This window comes from Abramis brama (assembly GCF_963993115.1).
Source record: "Abramis brama genome assembly, chromosome: 2".
NCBI classification, from domain to species: domain Eukaryota; kingdom Metazoa; phylum Chordata; class Actinopteri; order Cypriniformes; family Leuciscidae; genus Abramis; species Abramis brama.
The window spans coordinates 52,186,297-52,202,803 of record NC_139964.1 but is presented as its reverse complement, the minus strand read 5'-3'; the positions used below and the strand labels follow the sequence as shown (position 1 = coordinate 52,202,803).

Genomic DNA, 16,507 nt, shown 5'->3' with positions numbered 1-16,507 from the left:
AAGATATTTCAGTTAAATGTTACTGGCTAGGTAGCTTTGTTACTGGCTAGGTAGGGCGGAATATATGCCTCACGCTCAAGCGCATGCATAAAGCTTGCCGCAAAGCACTGGCAAAAGTAACCTAATGATTATGAATGTTTCAGGGAAAAAATAGCAAGGAGACATTTTAATTGTTTATTAATAAACTAGTGTTTTCTGAGTCAGTGTTGACTGCAAAGAAGAAGCTGACATTGTTGACGTTCGGTGTCCCATTGCGGTTGGACAGGGATGCCACTGTGACTGGAAAATCTTTGGGTGGAGATGTATGCATCTATGTTAACCAACATTGGTGCAAGTCTGCGATTCTGAGGGAATATGTGTGAGTCCCAAAATTTAATTGTTGTTGGTATCGCGCTTCGCCCCTTTTACTTGCCCCAGGAGTTTCCACAAATATTCATCTCTGTTGTATACATCCACCCAAAGGCTAATGTAAAAAAAATACATCTGACATCTTATGTAAAACAGTGTATTGTTTGCAAAGCATCTCTCCTGACGCACCTAACATTGTGAGGGGAGACTTTAATCATTGTAAAATGGAGAAATCACTCAGCCATTTTGATCAATATGTGAATTGTCCTACCACATGTGGAAAATATCTGAAACTTTGTTATGGGTCTATTAAAGTCGTCCTTGAGAGCCCCTCTGGGCCTGTCTGACCATCATGTTGTTTATCTGGCCCCTGTTTATAAACCTGTCCTGAAAAGGGAAAAAACAGAAAAGATTAGTTCCTGTGTGGTCTGATGACTCAGTTCAAGAGCTAATGGGATGCTTTGAATGTATTGATTGAGAATTGTTTAAATCCAATTTAGATGTGACTAATTATATTGCATTTTGTTAAGATTTGGTCTTTCAAAAGAAACCTTGTATAGTATTTCCGAATAACAAGCCTTGGATCACTAAACATGTTAAAAATGTGATTAATCATCTAAGGCAGTGGTCGCCAACCCACCGACTGGTAGATCTTTATCACTGTCCCGGTAGCTCCTGAAAATAACAGAAAAATAAGTACAAAAACACATTATCAAGGCTCGAAATGGCGACCATTGAATCTGTGCAGCCTCAAAATTTATTTGGGAGCATTTGTGAGAGTACAAATAATTGTTGTGGTGCAAACTTTTTTGTAGAGATGCACCGGTTTGTGCTCCAAACACATGATCGGCAACTGGACGGTTATTAGTTTAATTTTGGCTGATCTCTATTCCAGACTTGCACACAAACTGTCTTGCTATCGTTTCCCGAAATTGTATTTGTGTGAAAATATGACATGCTGAAGACGCGCAGCAGAGAAAATAACAGGCACAGCAAGATCACTGGTTGTGATGCTAGAAATATAGGAAGAAACATGTAAATATTGAATTGGGGTGGGGATTTATATGAATGTATCTCTGAAGGAAACTGACTGTCTTCAGAATAGTTTCAATGGAAAAAAACGGCAGCTGGTATCGGAATTGGCCAATTTGACATGAAAAATAAATCGGCCATAAAAAATCTATAGGTAGATATTGCCTTTTATCAAGGCCAAAGTTAGGGATCTTGGGCTTAAAAAGGTTGGTGACCACTGATCTAAGGAATATTTATTTTAAACAAGGTGATAGTATTCGGTACAGAGAGGCCCCAGAAATGAGGTGAAATTAGCTAAATTGCGGTACAAGGAAAAAGAACAAACTGTTTACAAAGGGGAAATTTCATGTAGCCTGTGATGGAGTGAAGTCCATAATTGGAACTAAACAGAAGACAAAAAGTATTACTTTAGGATGTAAACTCGATTACGAATTACGCAGATGATTTTAACTAATTTTATTCACGTTTTGATACTCATGATTTTACATCTGAATTATCTGATTATTGTGGGAAATCAGCAACTCTGGACACTCCTTTTAAATTTAAAATCTGCAGAGCTGATGTACATAGTTGTTTTGGTCAGGTTAAGGTTAGGAAGTCCAGGCCCTGATCACATTGGTGGCAGACTGTTGACGACTTGTGCAGAGTAGCTTTCAGAGATTTATTCATTTACTTTTAATAAATCATTGCAACTTTCTGAAGTCACTTGTCTTTGAGAAGATTCTATAGTAGTGCCAATTACAAAAAAAAGAAATCCTCTTTGACAGCACCTCACGTCACAAGCTCAGCTTTTTGTTCATCTTCTCACCGGAACACGCAACTGCAGCGGAGTTGCTTGCGCGTTCACAAACGCAGCTTGTGATTCGGTCCGCTGAAGAGGTGCTTTTCTATGGCTAGCAACTTCTATGTTGGGCTTGTTCCAATGGTGACAAGTCAACGGTCTGAAGAAAAATTATTCAGTGTAATTGCCGTTCGATGCATTTGATGATAAACTAAAATTCGAGGCAAACACCGACATTATTAGAGGGAAAGCATTTGAGCACATGTATTTTCTGAGGAAACTTTGAGCTTTTAATCTGAGTGTTTCTTTTATGAAAATGTTTTACACCTGTTTTAGTGAATCTGTCTCAAGTTTTTCCATTATTTGTTGGTATGGCAGTCTTAATGTAAAGAATAGGAGTAAGTTGAGTAGTATATTTACTACTGACTTAAGGACTATCACACAAATTTATGAACGTAGGGTGACTAGGAAGGGCCAGTTAGTCCTTTCCGATGTCACCCATTCACTGTGTACTGAATTTCAACTGCTTCCTTCAGGCCGGAGATTTAAATTCCATTTGTGGAAATCAAATAGATATAAGAATTCCTTTATTCCTTCTGCAATCATGTTTTTAAATGACTTTATTTTTTAAATGAATAATAAATGTGTGTTATTTTGTGTGTGTTGTGTTGCTGTTTGTGTATGTACTGTATACTGCTATCTACATAAAAAAATGTGCCTTCAAGGACAATAAAGTTAAAGTTAAGTTTGCATACTGTTCATACAAAGCCGTTGAGAGTGGAAAAGCATGAGGGGAGGGGGGAGTGTAACATTTGCGAAACCTTTTTATATATTTTGTAGTTCCACTACTTCCATGGTAGTGCCAGTAGATCATTACACACTTCAACTTTAAATAACAAAGGCTCTATTTCCTTTTGTGCAGGGATTTATTTTGCTCCTGATTCAGACAGCTTGACTGAGTATAAGAATTATATTGATGATCTGCCTCTTATTGATGATCCAGAGGTCTTTGGCATGCATGAAAACGCTAATCTGGCCTTCCAGGTAACTCTCACCTCTTCTTGCTGTACACAAAATAACAAAAAATCTTGAGATGAAGAGCACCTGCTACTTGACATATATCACACACATTGGTCTCCTTTCCATCTTTGAAAACAGAGGCAGGAGACAATGACACTAATCTGCACCATTCTGGAAGTCCAGCCTCGCTCCTCAGCAGCTGGTGGAGGGAAGAGCAATGATGAGTTGGTCCATGAGCTGGCTGACACCATCTTAGCAAAGATCCCTGGTTAGTCTCAAACCCCTGTATCTCCCTGCACACAAGTCTACTGTAACTTCATCGGTTTTATAATGAGTTTTTTTAACCTGTCTGTGGATGATGTTTGTGCATCTGAGCAGAGAAATTAGATATGGATGCAGCAGTGGAGAGTCTGTTCTTGCAAGATTCGAATGGTAGAGTTAACTCCCTAACCACTGTGCTTGGTCAGGAAGTAGACCGCTTTAACTTCCTGTTGCGTGTGCTGAAGGTAAGAGACCGGTTTTGTTACAGTTTTTTTATTGTAAACCACATGATGAATTGATTACAGCTGCTAATCAAACAAGAATGAATGAATGAATGATCACACTAATTTTCCCACTCTTAATTGTTTGTATTTGTGTGTGCATGCATTTCCTGCAGACTTCGCTATGTACTCTGCAGAAGGCTATAGCAGGTCTAGTGGTGATGTCAGAAGAAATTGAGAAGATTTATAACAGTTTCCTGAATAACCAAGTTCCTGTTCACTGGTCTAATGCTGCTTACCCATCTCTCAAACCTCTCGGCAGCTGGGTTAGAGATCTCACCCTGCGCACAGCATTTGTAGAGGTATGTCTATGTCACCAGCATTTCCCATTAATTACCTAGATGTGTCAGCCCAATCATTTATCCAGCCACAGTTTCATCAAGAACTGAAAATATTTTACACTTTTCATAATAACAAAAAAGATGTCTAACACTGTTTTGCATCAGTGCTTTGGCAATGCATCTGTCAGTCAACTAAAATCGAAATTGCATATGGCTTAGTCCAATTATCAAATCACAAAAGGCTATTATTATTATAATCTGTTTTTAGCATCTCAGAGCGGCTCGGTTCATAGTAAATGCTGCGACATCCATCTCTGTGTGTGATGTGAGTTTAGTTGTGTGCCAAGTTCACTTAATTTTTTTACATTTGCATAATTTACAAAATTTTTGTGCAAATATTTACAGAAGTGTACTTGATTTTTTAATGAGAAGCATTTATAAACTAAACACAAAAGCTTAAAGGTCTCCCTGCAGTTTTTCCAACACATAAAAAGCTCAAGGTTTTAACTCTTGCAAAAGAAGAAATAAAAAAATAAGTATTGTAATTTTACTTCTGTAGTTTAAAATAAGATTATTAATATAATTATTTTTAAATGTCATTTTTATTTTTACTGTGCAGTTATATTACAATAATATAATATTTCTGACTTAGAATTATTATTATTATTATGATTATATATTCAAATTGTTCGGCTTCCTACATTTTGAGTGTACTGAATCTACTTTAAAGTCCAGGTTCAAATCAAGTCAATGCCATTTGCATGGCATTTGCAATGCATCATGCATTTTAATACATGGCTCACAGGCTTTGAAGCCAATCTGCAAATCTGTACTATCGTATTTCAGAAAGGCAAGGCCTTAAAAATAGTCTTAGGTTTAAGATTCCACTCACATGCATGTGTGCAGACACACACACACTTTTTTGTAAAATTTTGTATTCAGGAGGTTCACTCTCATTGTACATGGACAATTTCCTCAGGGTTGGGGATTCCAGTAAAGGCCAGCGATATATGAGCTGTGTGCTGTTGTTATTATAGTTCATGAATGGAGTCAGAGGGGCTCACAGCCATTCTGAACCACAATCAAAGAGGCTACATAAACAAATACAATTTCTTTCTGTATATCCTCACCTCACTCTCTGGGACTTATATATGGTGATTGCTCTCTTGCACGAGTTGATGGGCACACCAAACGGTTATCTCTGACTGGATGTGCTGTTCCGTGTGGCTGGTCTGAGTGCTCTTGTTATATAACACACAGACACACACGATAAGCTTATGTTAATATGGATGAATTTTAAAAAAAAAATTGTGTTTCTGAACTCGGCGAACAGGCTCAGCATATGTAACTGGACTAGTTTAAATTTCAGCAGTGAAGAGAGACATTTTCCTCTACATCAGCATGAATAGACTGAGGTACACTACATAATAAAAGCCCACCATCATTTATGAGAGAGAAAACTTAAAGGGATAGTTCACTCAAAAATGAAAATTCTGTCATCATTTACTCACCCTCAAGTTGTTCCAAACCTGTATGAGTTTCTTTCTTCTGTTAAACACAAAAGATATTTAAAGAATGTTGGTAACCAGACAGTTGACGGCATACCATTGACTTCTGTACTATTTTTTTTCCTACTATGAAAGTTCAACAGAAGAAAGAAACTCATACAGGTTTGGAACAACTTGAAGGTGAGTAAATGATGACAGAATTTTCATTTTTGGGTGAATTATCCCTTTAATTACCCATTGCTGTTATTCTCCTCAGAAATATATAGTTCTTACAAAAACGTAAATTCTGTCATCATTTTCTCACTGTCATATCGTTCCAAACACATACACTACCATTCAAAAGTTTGTGGTCTGTAAGTTTTTTGAAAATGATTTTAAGTCTATTAAAGGTGCTCTAAGCGATGCTGGGTGACGTCACTTCTTGTTGACGTTCGAAGTATATGGCGCTTTTCCACTGCATGGTACGGTACGGCTCGGTTCGGTACGGCATGCTTTGGCGCTTTTCCACTGCATGGTACGGTACGGTACGGCTAGCTTCGGCTCGCTTTAAATGGTGCCACCTCTGTTGAGGTTCCAAGCGTACCGTACCGATACTAAAATGTGACGTGAAAACACTGCAGATCACTGATTGGTCAGACAGAATCATCACTACCAGCGTCATTGTATTTACGACACGAGACACTAAACCCGCTAGATTTAAATAGCCAGTAGACAACAGCCACGCTGTAGCGCCTGTTTTAAAAGTATTTGCTTAAAAAAAAAGAGTATAAACTTCAAAAAAAGAAATGTCTGAATCGTGGTCAGTGGACGAGGTGCAGACGTTCCTCTCGTTGGTTGCCGAGGAGTGGATGGGGAAACACGGAATGAAAAATTTGCATTTAATATGATGATATCATGGCAGTAGAGACGGCAACTATAACGATCAGTCCCACCCACTTTGAAGCGGTAGTAACTGCAGTGGAAAAGCAACCGAGCTAAAGCGAACCGAACCGTGCCGTACCGAGTCGAGTCGTACCACGCAGTGGAAAAGCGAAGCGAGCCGAACCGTTCCGCGCCGTGTCGAACCGTACCGAGCCGAACTGAGCCGTACCATGCAGTAGAAAAGCGCCATTAGTCAAACAAAACGGAGGCCTCCTCATCCCTTCCCCTCCCCCTCTCCCTCCCCCTCCCTTCCGTGCTTCCTAAAACAGCCATGAACCATTTAGAAAAAACAAACTGGATTTACCCACCTGTCCAGGAAAAACAGAGCCACCTGCATGTCAGATTGGAAGCCCTTCTGCCGGCCGAGTTCTCGCCACCTTTTGAACGCTTTTCCGATGTAAATTCGGGACTTCACGTTCCTTCTCCTTTTCCCTATTCTTTGTTTTTGTTCATTGGAACGTCGTCTCTTTGGTCATGTGTCGGCCATACCAAAATTCTCAAGAATATACAATTTTAACGTTAGTCGTTGTCTAGGACATCTCTCCTCTAGCTAACTTCCCTCTTCATGCTTCTCTCTCCTCCACTCCCCACACACCCCCCTTCATGTGCACGCGCACTAACCCCCCAACCCCCATCCCCAAATCATTCGTGTCGGTTATTGGCTGGAACACTGTTTGTTATGTTTCGTGGCCAAGGCTGGGCCTGTTTGTTTTTCTTGCCGTTTGTGGAGCCTGGGCTGTCTACAGAGACCGCGTTTTTTTACAGTGTGTTCAGGGGACAGGCAGCTAGCGGATTGTGAGGAGATGGATGTGACAAAGAAAGTTTTGGCCTAAAAAATGCGTGACATCGCTTAGAGCACCTTTAAGGTCACCAAGGCTGCATTCATCTGAACAATAAAAACAGTAATATTTTTATATTTCTATTTTTGTGGAAACTGTGCTATATATTTTTTAAAGGTTCTTTGATTAAAAGAACAGCATTTATTTAAAACAGAAACAATTTGTAACATTATAAATGTCTTTACTGTTACTTTTGATCAATTTAATGAAGTCTTGCTAAATAAACATTAATTTAAATGTTTTTTAAAACAAAAAAACGTTTTGAAACCTAAACTTTTTGAATGGTTGTGTACATTTTTTTTTTTCATTTGTGAAACATAAAAGGAGATATTTAACAGAATGTCCAAGCTGCTCTTTTCCACATAATGGATGTACATGGGAAATGGGGCTGTCAAAAAGGACTAGAAGTAAACTAGTCTACGTATGACTTGTGCTATACTAAATGCCTTCCAGAATGATATGATGAAAAGCAGGGGAAGGAGGAGGTAAAGAAGAACATGCATGCACACATAGCTCATTGACATTCTTGTCTAATTTCTTGTGAAGCAGTAAGTTGGAGGTTTGGAGGGTGAATGAGATTTGAGAGCTAAGCCAGAAGGCAAGATTTTCACTGAATAAATAGAATTCAAATTTTTTTCTCACACAAAACTTTTTTTGGGTGGGGGGCATTTATTATTTATCAGCTTAGGAATATCCTGATATCCTCCCCAAGCTGTATGATTTGAGGGTCTTTGTTAAGGTTATGTATGTAGTTGTGTCCATCAACTAGAACCTTCAACCCTCTAGTTACTGATTTTTTCACATGCTCTGAAATATAAATGATCCAAGACAGTCGTCTTTACCTTTGAGCTGACTTTGTTTGCCCTCATGGATTTTTGTTTTGTTTTACTTTGAATGACCTTTGTTCTTTCCATTTTGAATTCAAAAGATTGTAAAATACCATTGGTTGTGTGTGTGGTTGTGTAAACAGAGTTGGATCACAAGGGGTCAGCCCAAGTCTTTTTGGATTTCTGGATTATTTTTCCCTCAAGGATTCCTCACAGGTAAGAAACAAGTTTGCATTAATACCTGCTCTGGAAAATAAAATAAATCCCAAACAGATTTAGGCCCTAGAAAATAGGTGGAATCAAAACGTATGTACACAGGATTTTTCAAATGTCATTTGAAACACCTTTGTTCAATAAAGAGTTGGTTCTGTCTCACAGGTGCACTGCAGAATCATGCACGTAAATACAACCTGCCCATTGATGAGCTGAATTTTCGTTTCAACGTGGTTCCAGTGTACAGAGACCAGACTCTTGTCACTGAAGCTCTGAAAAGCCTTGAGCCAGGGAAGGAACTTGACATGGACAAGGAGGTCAGCTTGGAAACAAGCAGGGATACTTGCAGAGATATTTTAACATGTTTTTGAATATGATTACAACAAAACCTTTAGATATATACTGTAAACATGAACATCCCATGATCAAGGAATATCATTTTTATGTTTTGCTGAAGTCCTTTTTTAAGCAAAAATAACAGTTGTAACTTACTTGTTAATGATTTTCCTCTTTGAATTACACTGCCGTTTAGACGTTTGGGTTTGGCTTATGCTCACCAAAATAAATAAATAATTGTAATATTGTAAAATGTAATGATTTTTGTAGAAACGGTGATACAAGATTTTTTCAGGATTATTTGATGAATAGAAAGTTTTAAAGAACAGCATTTATTTGAAATAGAAATTTTTGCAACATCATAAATGTCTCTACTTTCACTTTTGATGAATTGAATGCATCCTTGTAGAACAAAACTATTAATGGCTTTCAAAAAACATAGAATAGGTGTTGTCCTATATTTCAAAGGAGAACAAGAGAAATTTGAGCCTTTCAGTAGTTTTTCTAAGTGCATTTTTATTTTATTTTATTTTATTTCAAAAGATCAAGGAAAAAATGTTGTCATGGTTAAATCTCACATCATTAATGTTTTCAATATGTTATGGTCTGCCTTTGTAGCTTCCCTCCATGGAAGATGGTGTGTTGGTTCATGGGATGTACATGGATGCTTGTCGCTGGGATGACATAAACATGGTTATTGAAGACGCGCTGTCAAGGGTGATGAACTCCGTGCTGCCTGTGGTGCATTTTGAACCTCAGCAAAACTATGTTCCTGAGTCCACCTTCTACGAGGCACCTCTGTACAAGACCTCTGCTCGTGCTGGAACTCTGTCAACTACAGGTCAGTTTATAAGTCTTTTGAAGTTTAAACTGTTATCCTGTTCCTGCCACAGAGTAAAAAATAAAAATAAGTTAATTTTAACTTTAAATCTCACAATTGTGACTTTAAACTTCAGTTCACAATTACCTTTGTTTACAATGTAGGTACTTAGCCCACAATTAACTTTTTTTTATTCTGAGGCAGAAACATTCATCCATATATTTACCTCCAGTGGGCTATTGTAAAAAACAAAACAAAAACCTTACTTAAAAAAATCCGGTTTAAACCATTAGTATCAGAATTTAGCTTTGAAATGTTGTCTTATTTATGATATTTTTACTTTTTTCTTTTATTAAATTGTATGTTTTTGTTCTGTCTATTAGGACACTCCACAAATTTTGTGGTAACTGTGATGTTGCCATCCAATCGGCCCAGTGACTACTGGATCTCAAAAGCCTCTGCACTACTCTGCCAACTCAATGAATAAGCAAAGCTTTACTTCGTGACTTTAAATCATTTCTTAACAGAGCTTTTAGTGTTTTTGAGCACAAGTAACAGTAAATAATAAAAAATAAAAAAACATTAAACATTAAAAATGAATTATAAATCAAAATGACCTGTAATGTTGATTTTCTCTTCCCTTCCCCTCTAAAATGAATATATGCACCTACAATACATTTATAGTAGTAGAAATACTAGTTGTAAGTGAAACAAAACTACCGTAGGTAAACATAACACAGCCACATACATAATATCCAGAAAGTGCGAATTAAATGCCAAGAAGTACTTATGTAAAATACATGGATTCACCTAGAACTTTAAATTGATAAATTGATTAAATATTTATTTTAATTAATATTTTCTAACTAAATTACTTATATCCACAGTGTTTACATAGTATTTTTACATAATACAACAGTGCACAGGGTCAGAATGAAGTGACAAAATAATGACACTCTGATTATGTGGACAAACTGGACACAAATGAAAGATTTGAACACTAATAACTGTAATATTTATTTATACAAAAATGTCAAAATGATGACAGAGCTTATTAATTCTACAGTTAACATAGGTTATTGTTGCTTTGATAAAGAAAATGTTTGCTAAAATGTATGAATTATATTACAGTTCAGTGATAACTTTTCATTCTAACAATATTGAATTATGTCAAAAATATTACTAAAGCCAAGAAATGAAAAGAAACCTATTTCCAATGCGATTATGGGATTGGTTGTTTATATTTCACATAAACTTCACAGACATAGCTGTGTCTAAAAGTGTTTGTCACACTGAGAACACATCTTTACAAAAACCAACCCTCAAGTGCTCAGTCCAAATACAGTTTATAAAGACATACAATATCACCCAAACAGCTTGTCCAAGGGTCTGTATGTTTGTTCGAAAAGTTCAAAAATACATAACTTTGACAAGTTTTTTTTATCTTAATTATTGTAACAATAGTTCACGTTGATCTCAAAACGATGAGAAGAGGAAGGACTCGACTTTGGTGGTAGACACTTCTCACACTTAATCACGTGTTTTTTTATATCATATTTTATATCTTTAAAAACAAAAAAAGAAAATGCAACGCTATTGCAATTATGTGAAGTCTTTCGAGACAGCCTCAATGAAGTTTGGCGCAGACATGAGAATGGTAAAGGTGCAGATGATGGAAAAAAGTGAAAACGCCACCAGACAGAGCCGATCCACGACTGCTGCCGCAAATTTCCACTCGCTGCAGATTGCCTCTGCCTCATCCTGGTCACGGAATCGCTGAGCGATGTACATCACTTCCGCCAGGATGTGATGGATCTCCTGTTCGCCTGAAAACACCCTCACTGCCTCCCGCTGCTCTTCGTTTGGCGACCCGCCGACTCGACCAACGCTGCAAGACATGCCGGAGTCGCTGCTGGGTGGGCAGCAAGCGTTGTCAATGGAGTGGTAGCCGAAGTACAGGTTCATGTGACCGTTGGTGGCTGAGTTGGTAGAGGACGGCTGACCGGGCATTACCCCCATCTGAATGCTGCTGGCGCTGGCATGGTGCGCTGGAGAGTGGTCATATTTGTTGTTGGCTTTGCGTTCCTCGCCTGGCTTCTTCATGCGCAAGAACCAGGCGCACCAGTTGAGCAGGATCACACGCACCTAAGAAGAACAGGAAGAATCTGTTAAAGATGAAGCACTCAGATGTGTGAACAAGACATTCCACTCTTTATTATGATGATATGCTGTATGAAATCAGTATATTTCATTAGATTATGGGAGAAAGTATCCAATAAAGGTTCGTGTGTTTAAAAATTCAGACGCTTCAAGCGGCAGGTGTGTCCCACTGGACATGAACCAAATAAGAAACACCAGACAGCTTTTCTTCTCATAAGAGTAGCTGAGGATACATTAAAGTTTAATACAAACAGACCTCATTACCTCTCCAGTGGGAGATCACAATGCCAACTGCACTAGAGTCATTCTACAACTCACCAACATACTGTGTATATTCAGATTTTCTGCAATTTTTTCATTTGGATTTTTGTGAATGCAGCACTAGTTGCTTGAACAGAAAGCCATATTTTAAGTTAAACATTGCATAAGTCCTGATTGTTTGTATTGTTCCAAAAGTTTAAAAAAAAATGTTGGAGTAACACTTCACAAAAAATATGAAGAGATTGAATGACTTTAGGGTGGATGAAAAAGCCTAAAGGAATTGAATAAATGATTTTTGTACAGATTTCTGCCCCAATTTGCTGTCTGTAAGAGTCAGCGCTAGTGAAATTCAAAGCTAGTCTGTCGAATTTGGGCTGTCGATGTTGACAGATTTTTCAGAAAATCATGTTGTGTATGATGGGCAGAGACTTCGCCCACTTAGCTTCACACTTTGATTCCGTCTACTCAGAAGATATCATGATTTGAGCTGATTTTATAACATATTATGTTTTCATTTGTCATGTGATTCCTAGCTACGAGGCACATGTTTTCTGCATGAGTTTGTGTCCGGAGTGCCTTGAATGTCTAGCAGTTTGTGATCCTCACAAGTTATATGATGCCCAGACTTTCCTCTATTTACAAAGTCTGCAATTGTATGATGCCTAGTGTAAAATCTGTTCAGATTTTAAAAGTTGTGCAATGTATTCCAGCCTTAGCTCTAGATATCCACTTGTGTGGAGTGAGCGGACGTTGCCAATACATTCTCTGTAGGAGTTGAGAAACACACTCACCCAGTAAATTGAGGGAATGACAAGAAGAGCATCAAAAAGTTGAGGAATACTCAACTTTTTGCAAAAGTTTGCAAAATAAACTTTATTTATATGAGGTGAAAAATGCCAGTTACTTTGAGTGGTGATGTTTGCAAGTTCATTGCATTTTTCTAACTGTAATATTTGTTTTCTTTTTTGTTTAAAAATCCAAGACACACTGCAACAGAATGGCAAAAAAGTGCATGGTCTCAATTTTAAAAGGGATTTTAAAAGTTTAACTTCTTAACACAGTGTCTTAAAAACATCATGCACAAAAAGCAGTGAGATGTCAGAAAACAAGCAGGGACGCCCCCCATGCAAACATCCTTAACTTGTTAGCATTGTCTACTACCAAGGTCAAATAAACCGGTCTATTCCTCTAAAGGGAGGCAATATGCCTACTTAAAACCCATCTGTGGTTGTGGAGGGAGGCAAACTAAGAAGATGGAATTCAAATAATTTGAATGCTGAAAAGGATAGATGCGAGCTGAATATGACTTCCTCCATGACTTCATCTCGGTATGAAGTTCAGGAATAAACAGAAGGCTCATTGGAGCGGGGCGGTTATGACCTGACAGGAACCGCTTGTTAAGTCTGCCACAAGCAACTTCCTGTCTTTCGCGCCCCTTCACACCTCCAACACTCCTCATGTGGGGCTGGCAGGCTGAGTGGGCTCACTACAAGTGATATCCTCGCCCTCCTCAACCACATCCGCCTCATCCTGGCTGGATGGTGCCAGAAACATCTGCTGGATCAAAAGATTCAAGAGACTGTACATCCTGATCCAGCAGATCAATCAAGCCAGTGACTGAGGAACGCGAGAGAGCCATACCTTTCTCAAACTCCTCAGCCACCTCGACTTGCGATCCCCACAACTTCAGTCTCCGCTGTGCCACGGCTACCACGGGGCCTGTCTCTTGAAAATAGGGCCATGTGCAAACAGAGCTTACTCAATGTGAATTTTTCACAATGGGCGCATTCAGATCCCTTGAGAACCAAACGCGCATGCTCCTCACCCAAACACATAACGCAATGTGTGTCCTTAGGTGTCAAAACATGAGCTAATAAAAAGACTGAAGACAAAAAAGCTGATGACGTGCATTACATGCGCCCTCTTATTCTCACGGGCGCTCCGGTAATGATGTCATGGACTGTCATCGGCCAATAAAAGTGTTGCGTTTACACATTTGCTTCAGACATTGGTCACGCTGATGATGCAGTGTTGAAGTCCACTTTGAAAGGGAACTACTCAATTGAAAGAGTTTTCACTCACCCATCTTGGCATCTTTCCCCCTTGTGGATCATGATGATGAAACTGCAGAACGAGGACAGTGACAACAACTGACAAGCCCACGATCATCATGGTGCTGGCGAAGTACTGAGCTACAGAGCCAAAGAAGACACAACCATTTAAATCGGCAAGATGCTGTCTAAAACAACATCAACGAAGAAGTAGTTCTTCATGAGATTTAGTAAAATTTCCAATTTGAATGAAGCCCTTAACTTACCTATGAGAGGAACTGAGTCAGAGGTGGCCGGCATGATCTCAGCCACCAGCAGCATGAAGACCGTTAATGACAAGAGGACAGTTATACCTGTCAGACAGGAAAGTGGAAAAAGTAAGTGCAAAATAAAATAATGTCATTCCTTCATACATAAAAGTGCACAATAATGCATGTTTGGTCATTATGATAAAAAAGATAAAGCTTTACTGCATGTTTATCTTACCCAGTGATATCTTCTCTCCAGAATCAGCTGGCAGCAGGAAAACGAGCAGAGCCAGGCCAGAAATGAGCACACAAGGAATAAGCAGATTCAGACCATAGTACAATGTTCGCCTGCGCATTGTTACTGTAAATGTCACGTCAGGGTAAGGCTCCTTACAGCACTCATAATACAGCTCATTACGCTTCCCAGGGACCCCTGACAAAACACAAAGGAATGCAATCAGGTTTATGTCGTACAACAGTAGGCATTTTCCACAAATACAGTACATTCTGGTGTCCCATTACTTTTTATGAAGCAGTAAAGGCACAAATCCAATGTTTTTTTGTTGTGAGAACTATTAGATATTTTCTAACAGACAATAGCGTGAAAAGGGGCTGTTTTAAGCTTTTTTTTCTTCAAAATGTTATGACATTTCAATATAATGAGATGCTAAGTCATAATTAGTTTCATAATTAGACTTACAGTATGGTATTTTTTACTGAAATTTGGCAGAAAAAGGCTTCCATACCCTACTGAATGATAGCTTAATTTACTCTACATTTGCAACCCTGATACACCTCCTGCCATTTTATTTTATAAATTTTGCCTGTTAAATTCAGATGTTTATTTAAAAATTTATTTCAAGATCATGATTTTGAACCACATTTTAAAATAAAATGTAAATAGTTCATACAAAAAAACAGCTCATATGATATTTTGTTTGATATCCTGAGGATGACCAACATTTAATAAAAAATAAATTAAAAAAAGTATATTTAAAAAGGCAGCCAGCAGAGTGGTTTAAGGTAAAAGCTGAGGCAGGACTTCAAAGTGACTCATCTACAACATAAATGAGATAAAGGCCTTTTTAAAAAATAGAGGCTGTCAGCATAGACGAGCATATTTGTTACAGGACAAAATCACAGACAGGATCTTCATGACCTTTTAAAGTGCATAACCGAAAAAAGTCCCAAAACTGTTTGTTGTTGTTGCTAAATCTAAAGCAAACACAAGAATCAGCCATTGTTTATTCTGTTTCTTGTCCTTGAACTTGGTGGTCACAAAACGGATATTTGCTTTCCTTTTCCCTAATTTCTGCAATGCAATTCACTTAATACAGTGGTCTCCAAAATACAGATCAAATTCAATAATTCTGTGCTTAATAGTCAAACAAGGCTAACCCAAATTTTAATGATATAAAACACAGTAATGTCGTCTATAATATACCTTAAAAGTCAACCCAAACTCAAAAAATCATGAAATAAGCCTTATTTCTACCAGTTGCAAGACTAAAGAAAAACAATGACATGACATGTTGCAAATGAGACAGCCTTGATCTGTCCGGGTCAGACAGCCCTCCTTTCCAATTGATTAAAAATTAAATCAAAATTGTAATTAATCAAACTAGGCAGCGGATGAAGAGCTTTCATCAGGATTTCACGCTGGTCAGAATTGTTATGGCACTCAGAGACAATCACATCAAAGCAAATGGCTGGTTTGAGTCATGTAACTGATTACAAAAGTCATACCTGAGTGATGTGGTTTGTGTGTTTGAAGGGGGAGGGAACTTCCATTTACAATGGTAGTTATGCAAATGTATCAGATAAATGGAAAAACAGGAAAAACAACCTATTAACGCATATAAAGATGTAGAAAGATTCTTGTTATTTATCATAGATGTTTACACTTTTGTGCAACAGAGTGATCAGTAGATTGCGGCTGTGTGTGTGCAAATTTGTGGCTCCCTGTGGTGTTAAAGATGCCCATTCACAGACTGCCCGTGTCACTGCACAACCTTGGCACCCAACTGGCCATTGGTGCCAGCCAGAATCAGTGCCAAAGCACTGCCAACTACCATCAGGACCCCATCTGTCAAACAGACCCTGGGTCACATTGGCAATGAAAGCATAAAAATGAAAGACTGAGACAGAAACAGAGAGATTAAACATCCAAACACGACCAGATTATGAGATTAGAAAACCTGCGCCATGCACGCAAACATTCATTTCTAATATTAATATTTCTAATATTAGTTCAAAACATCCTATGATGTTGCACAATTACACGAATTTCACACATATTATATAACAATGTTTTTTACC

At 38.2% G+C, this 16,507-nt stretch overlaps 2 protein-coding genes across 3 annotated transcripts in view; one reads left to right on the top strand and one right to left on the bottom strand.

Moving 5' to 3' along the window:
- The window catches only part of dnah6 (dynein, axonemal, heavy chain 6), a gene marked incomplete at its 5' end in the record, with an annotated part of 92,682 nt that extends 82,494 nt beyond the window's left edge, over positions 1 to 10,188 (top strand). The window contains 8 exons of the mRNA XM_084096230.1: positions 3,084 to 3,205; positions 3,320 to 3,449; positions 3,560 to 3,687; positions 3,840 to 4,025; positions 8,243 to 8,315; positions 8,478 to 8,629; positions 9,267 to 9,489; positions 9,852 to 10,188. Of these exons, the coding sequence (XP_083952356.1) occupies positions 3,084 to 3,205; positions 3,320 to 3,449; positions 3,560 to 3,687; positions 3,840 to 4,025; positions 8,243 to 8,315; positions 8,478 to 8,629; positions 9,267 to 9,489; positions 9,852 to 9,955 (1,118 nt within the window). The 3' untranslated portion in view covers positions 9,956 to 10,188. The remainder of the gene's footprint in view (positions 1 to 3,083; positions 3,206 to 3,319; positions 3,450 to 3,559; positions 3,688 to 3,839; positions 4,026 to 8,242; positions 8,316 to 8,477; positions 8,630 to 9,266; positions 9,490 to 9,851) is intronic.
- A 97-nt stretch (positions 10,189 to 10,285) lies between these two features.
- The window catches only part of chrna8 (cholinergic receptor, nicotinic, alpha 8), a 97,138-nt gene continuing 90,916 nt past the window's right edge, over positions 10,286 to 16,507 (bottom strand). For both annotated transcript variants that reach the window (XM_084096246.1, XM_084096247.1), the window contains 4 exons: positions 14,427 to 14,621; positions 14,207 to 14,293; positions 13,972 to 14,081; positions 10,286 to 11,613 (listed from right to left, as the gene is read on the bottom strand). In XM_084096246.1, coding sequence (XP_083952372.1) covers positions 11,071 to 11,613; positions 13,972 to 14,081; positions 14,207 to 14,293; positions 14,427 to 14,621 — 935 coding nt within the window. In that variant the 3' untranslated portion in view covers positions 10,286 to 11,070. The remainder of the gene's footprint in view (positions 11,614 to 13,971; positions 14,082 to 14,206; positions 14,294 to 14,426; positions 14,622 to 16,507) is intronic.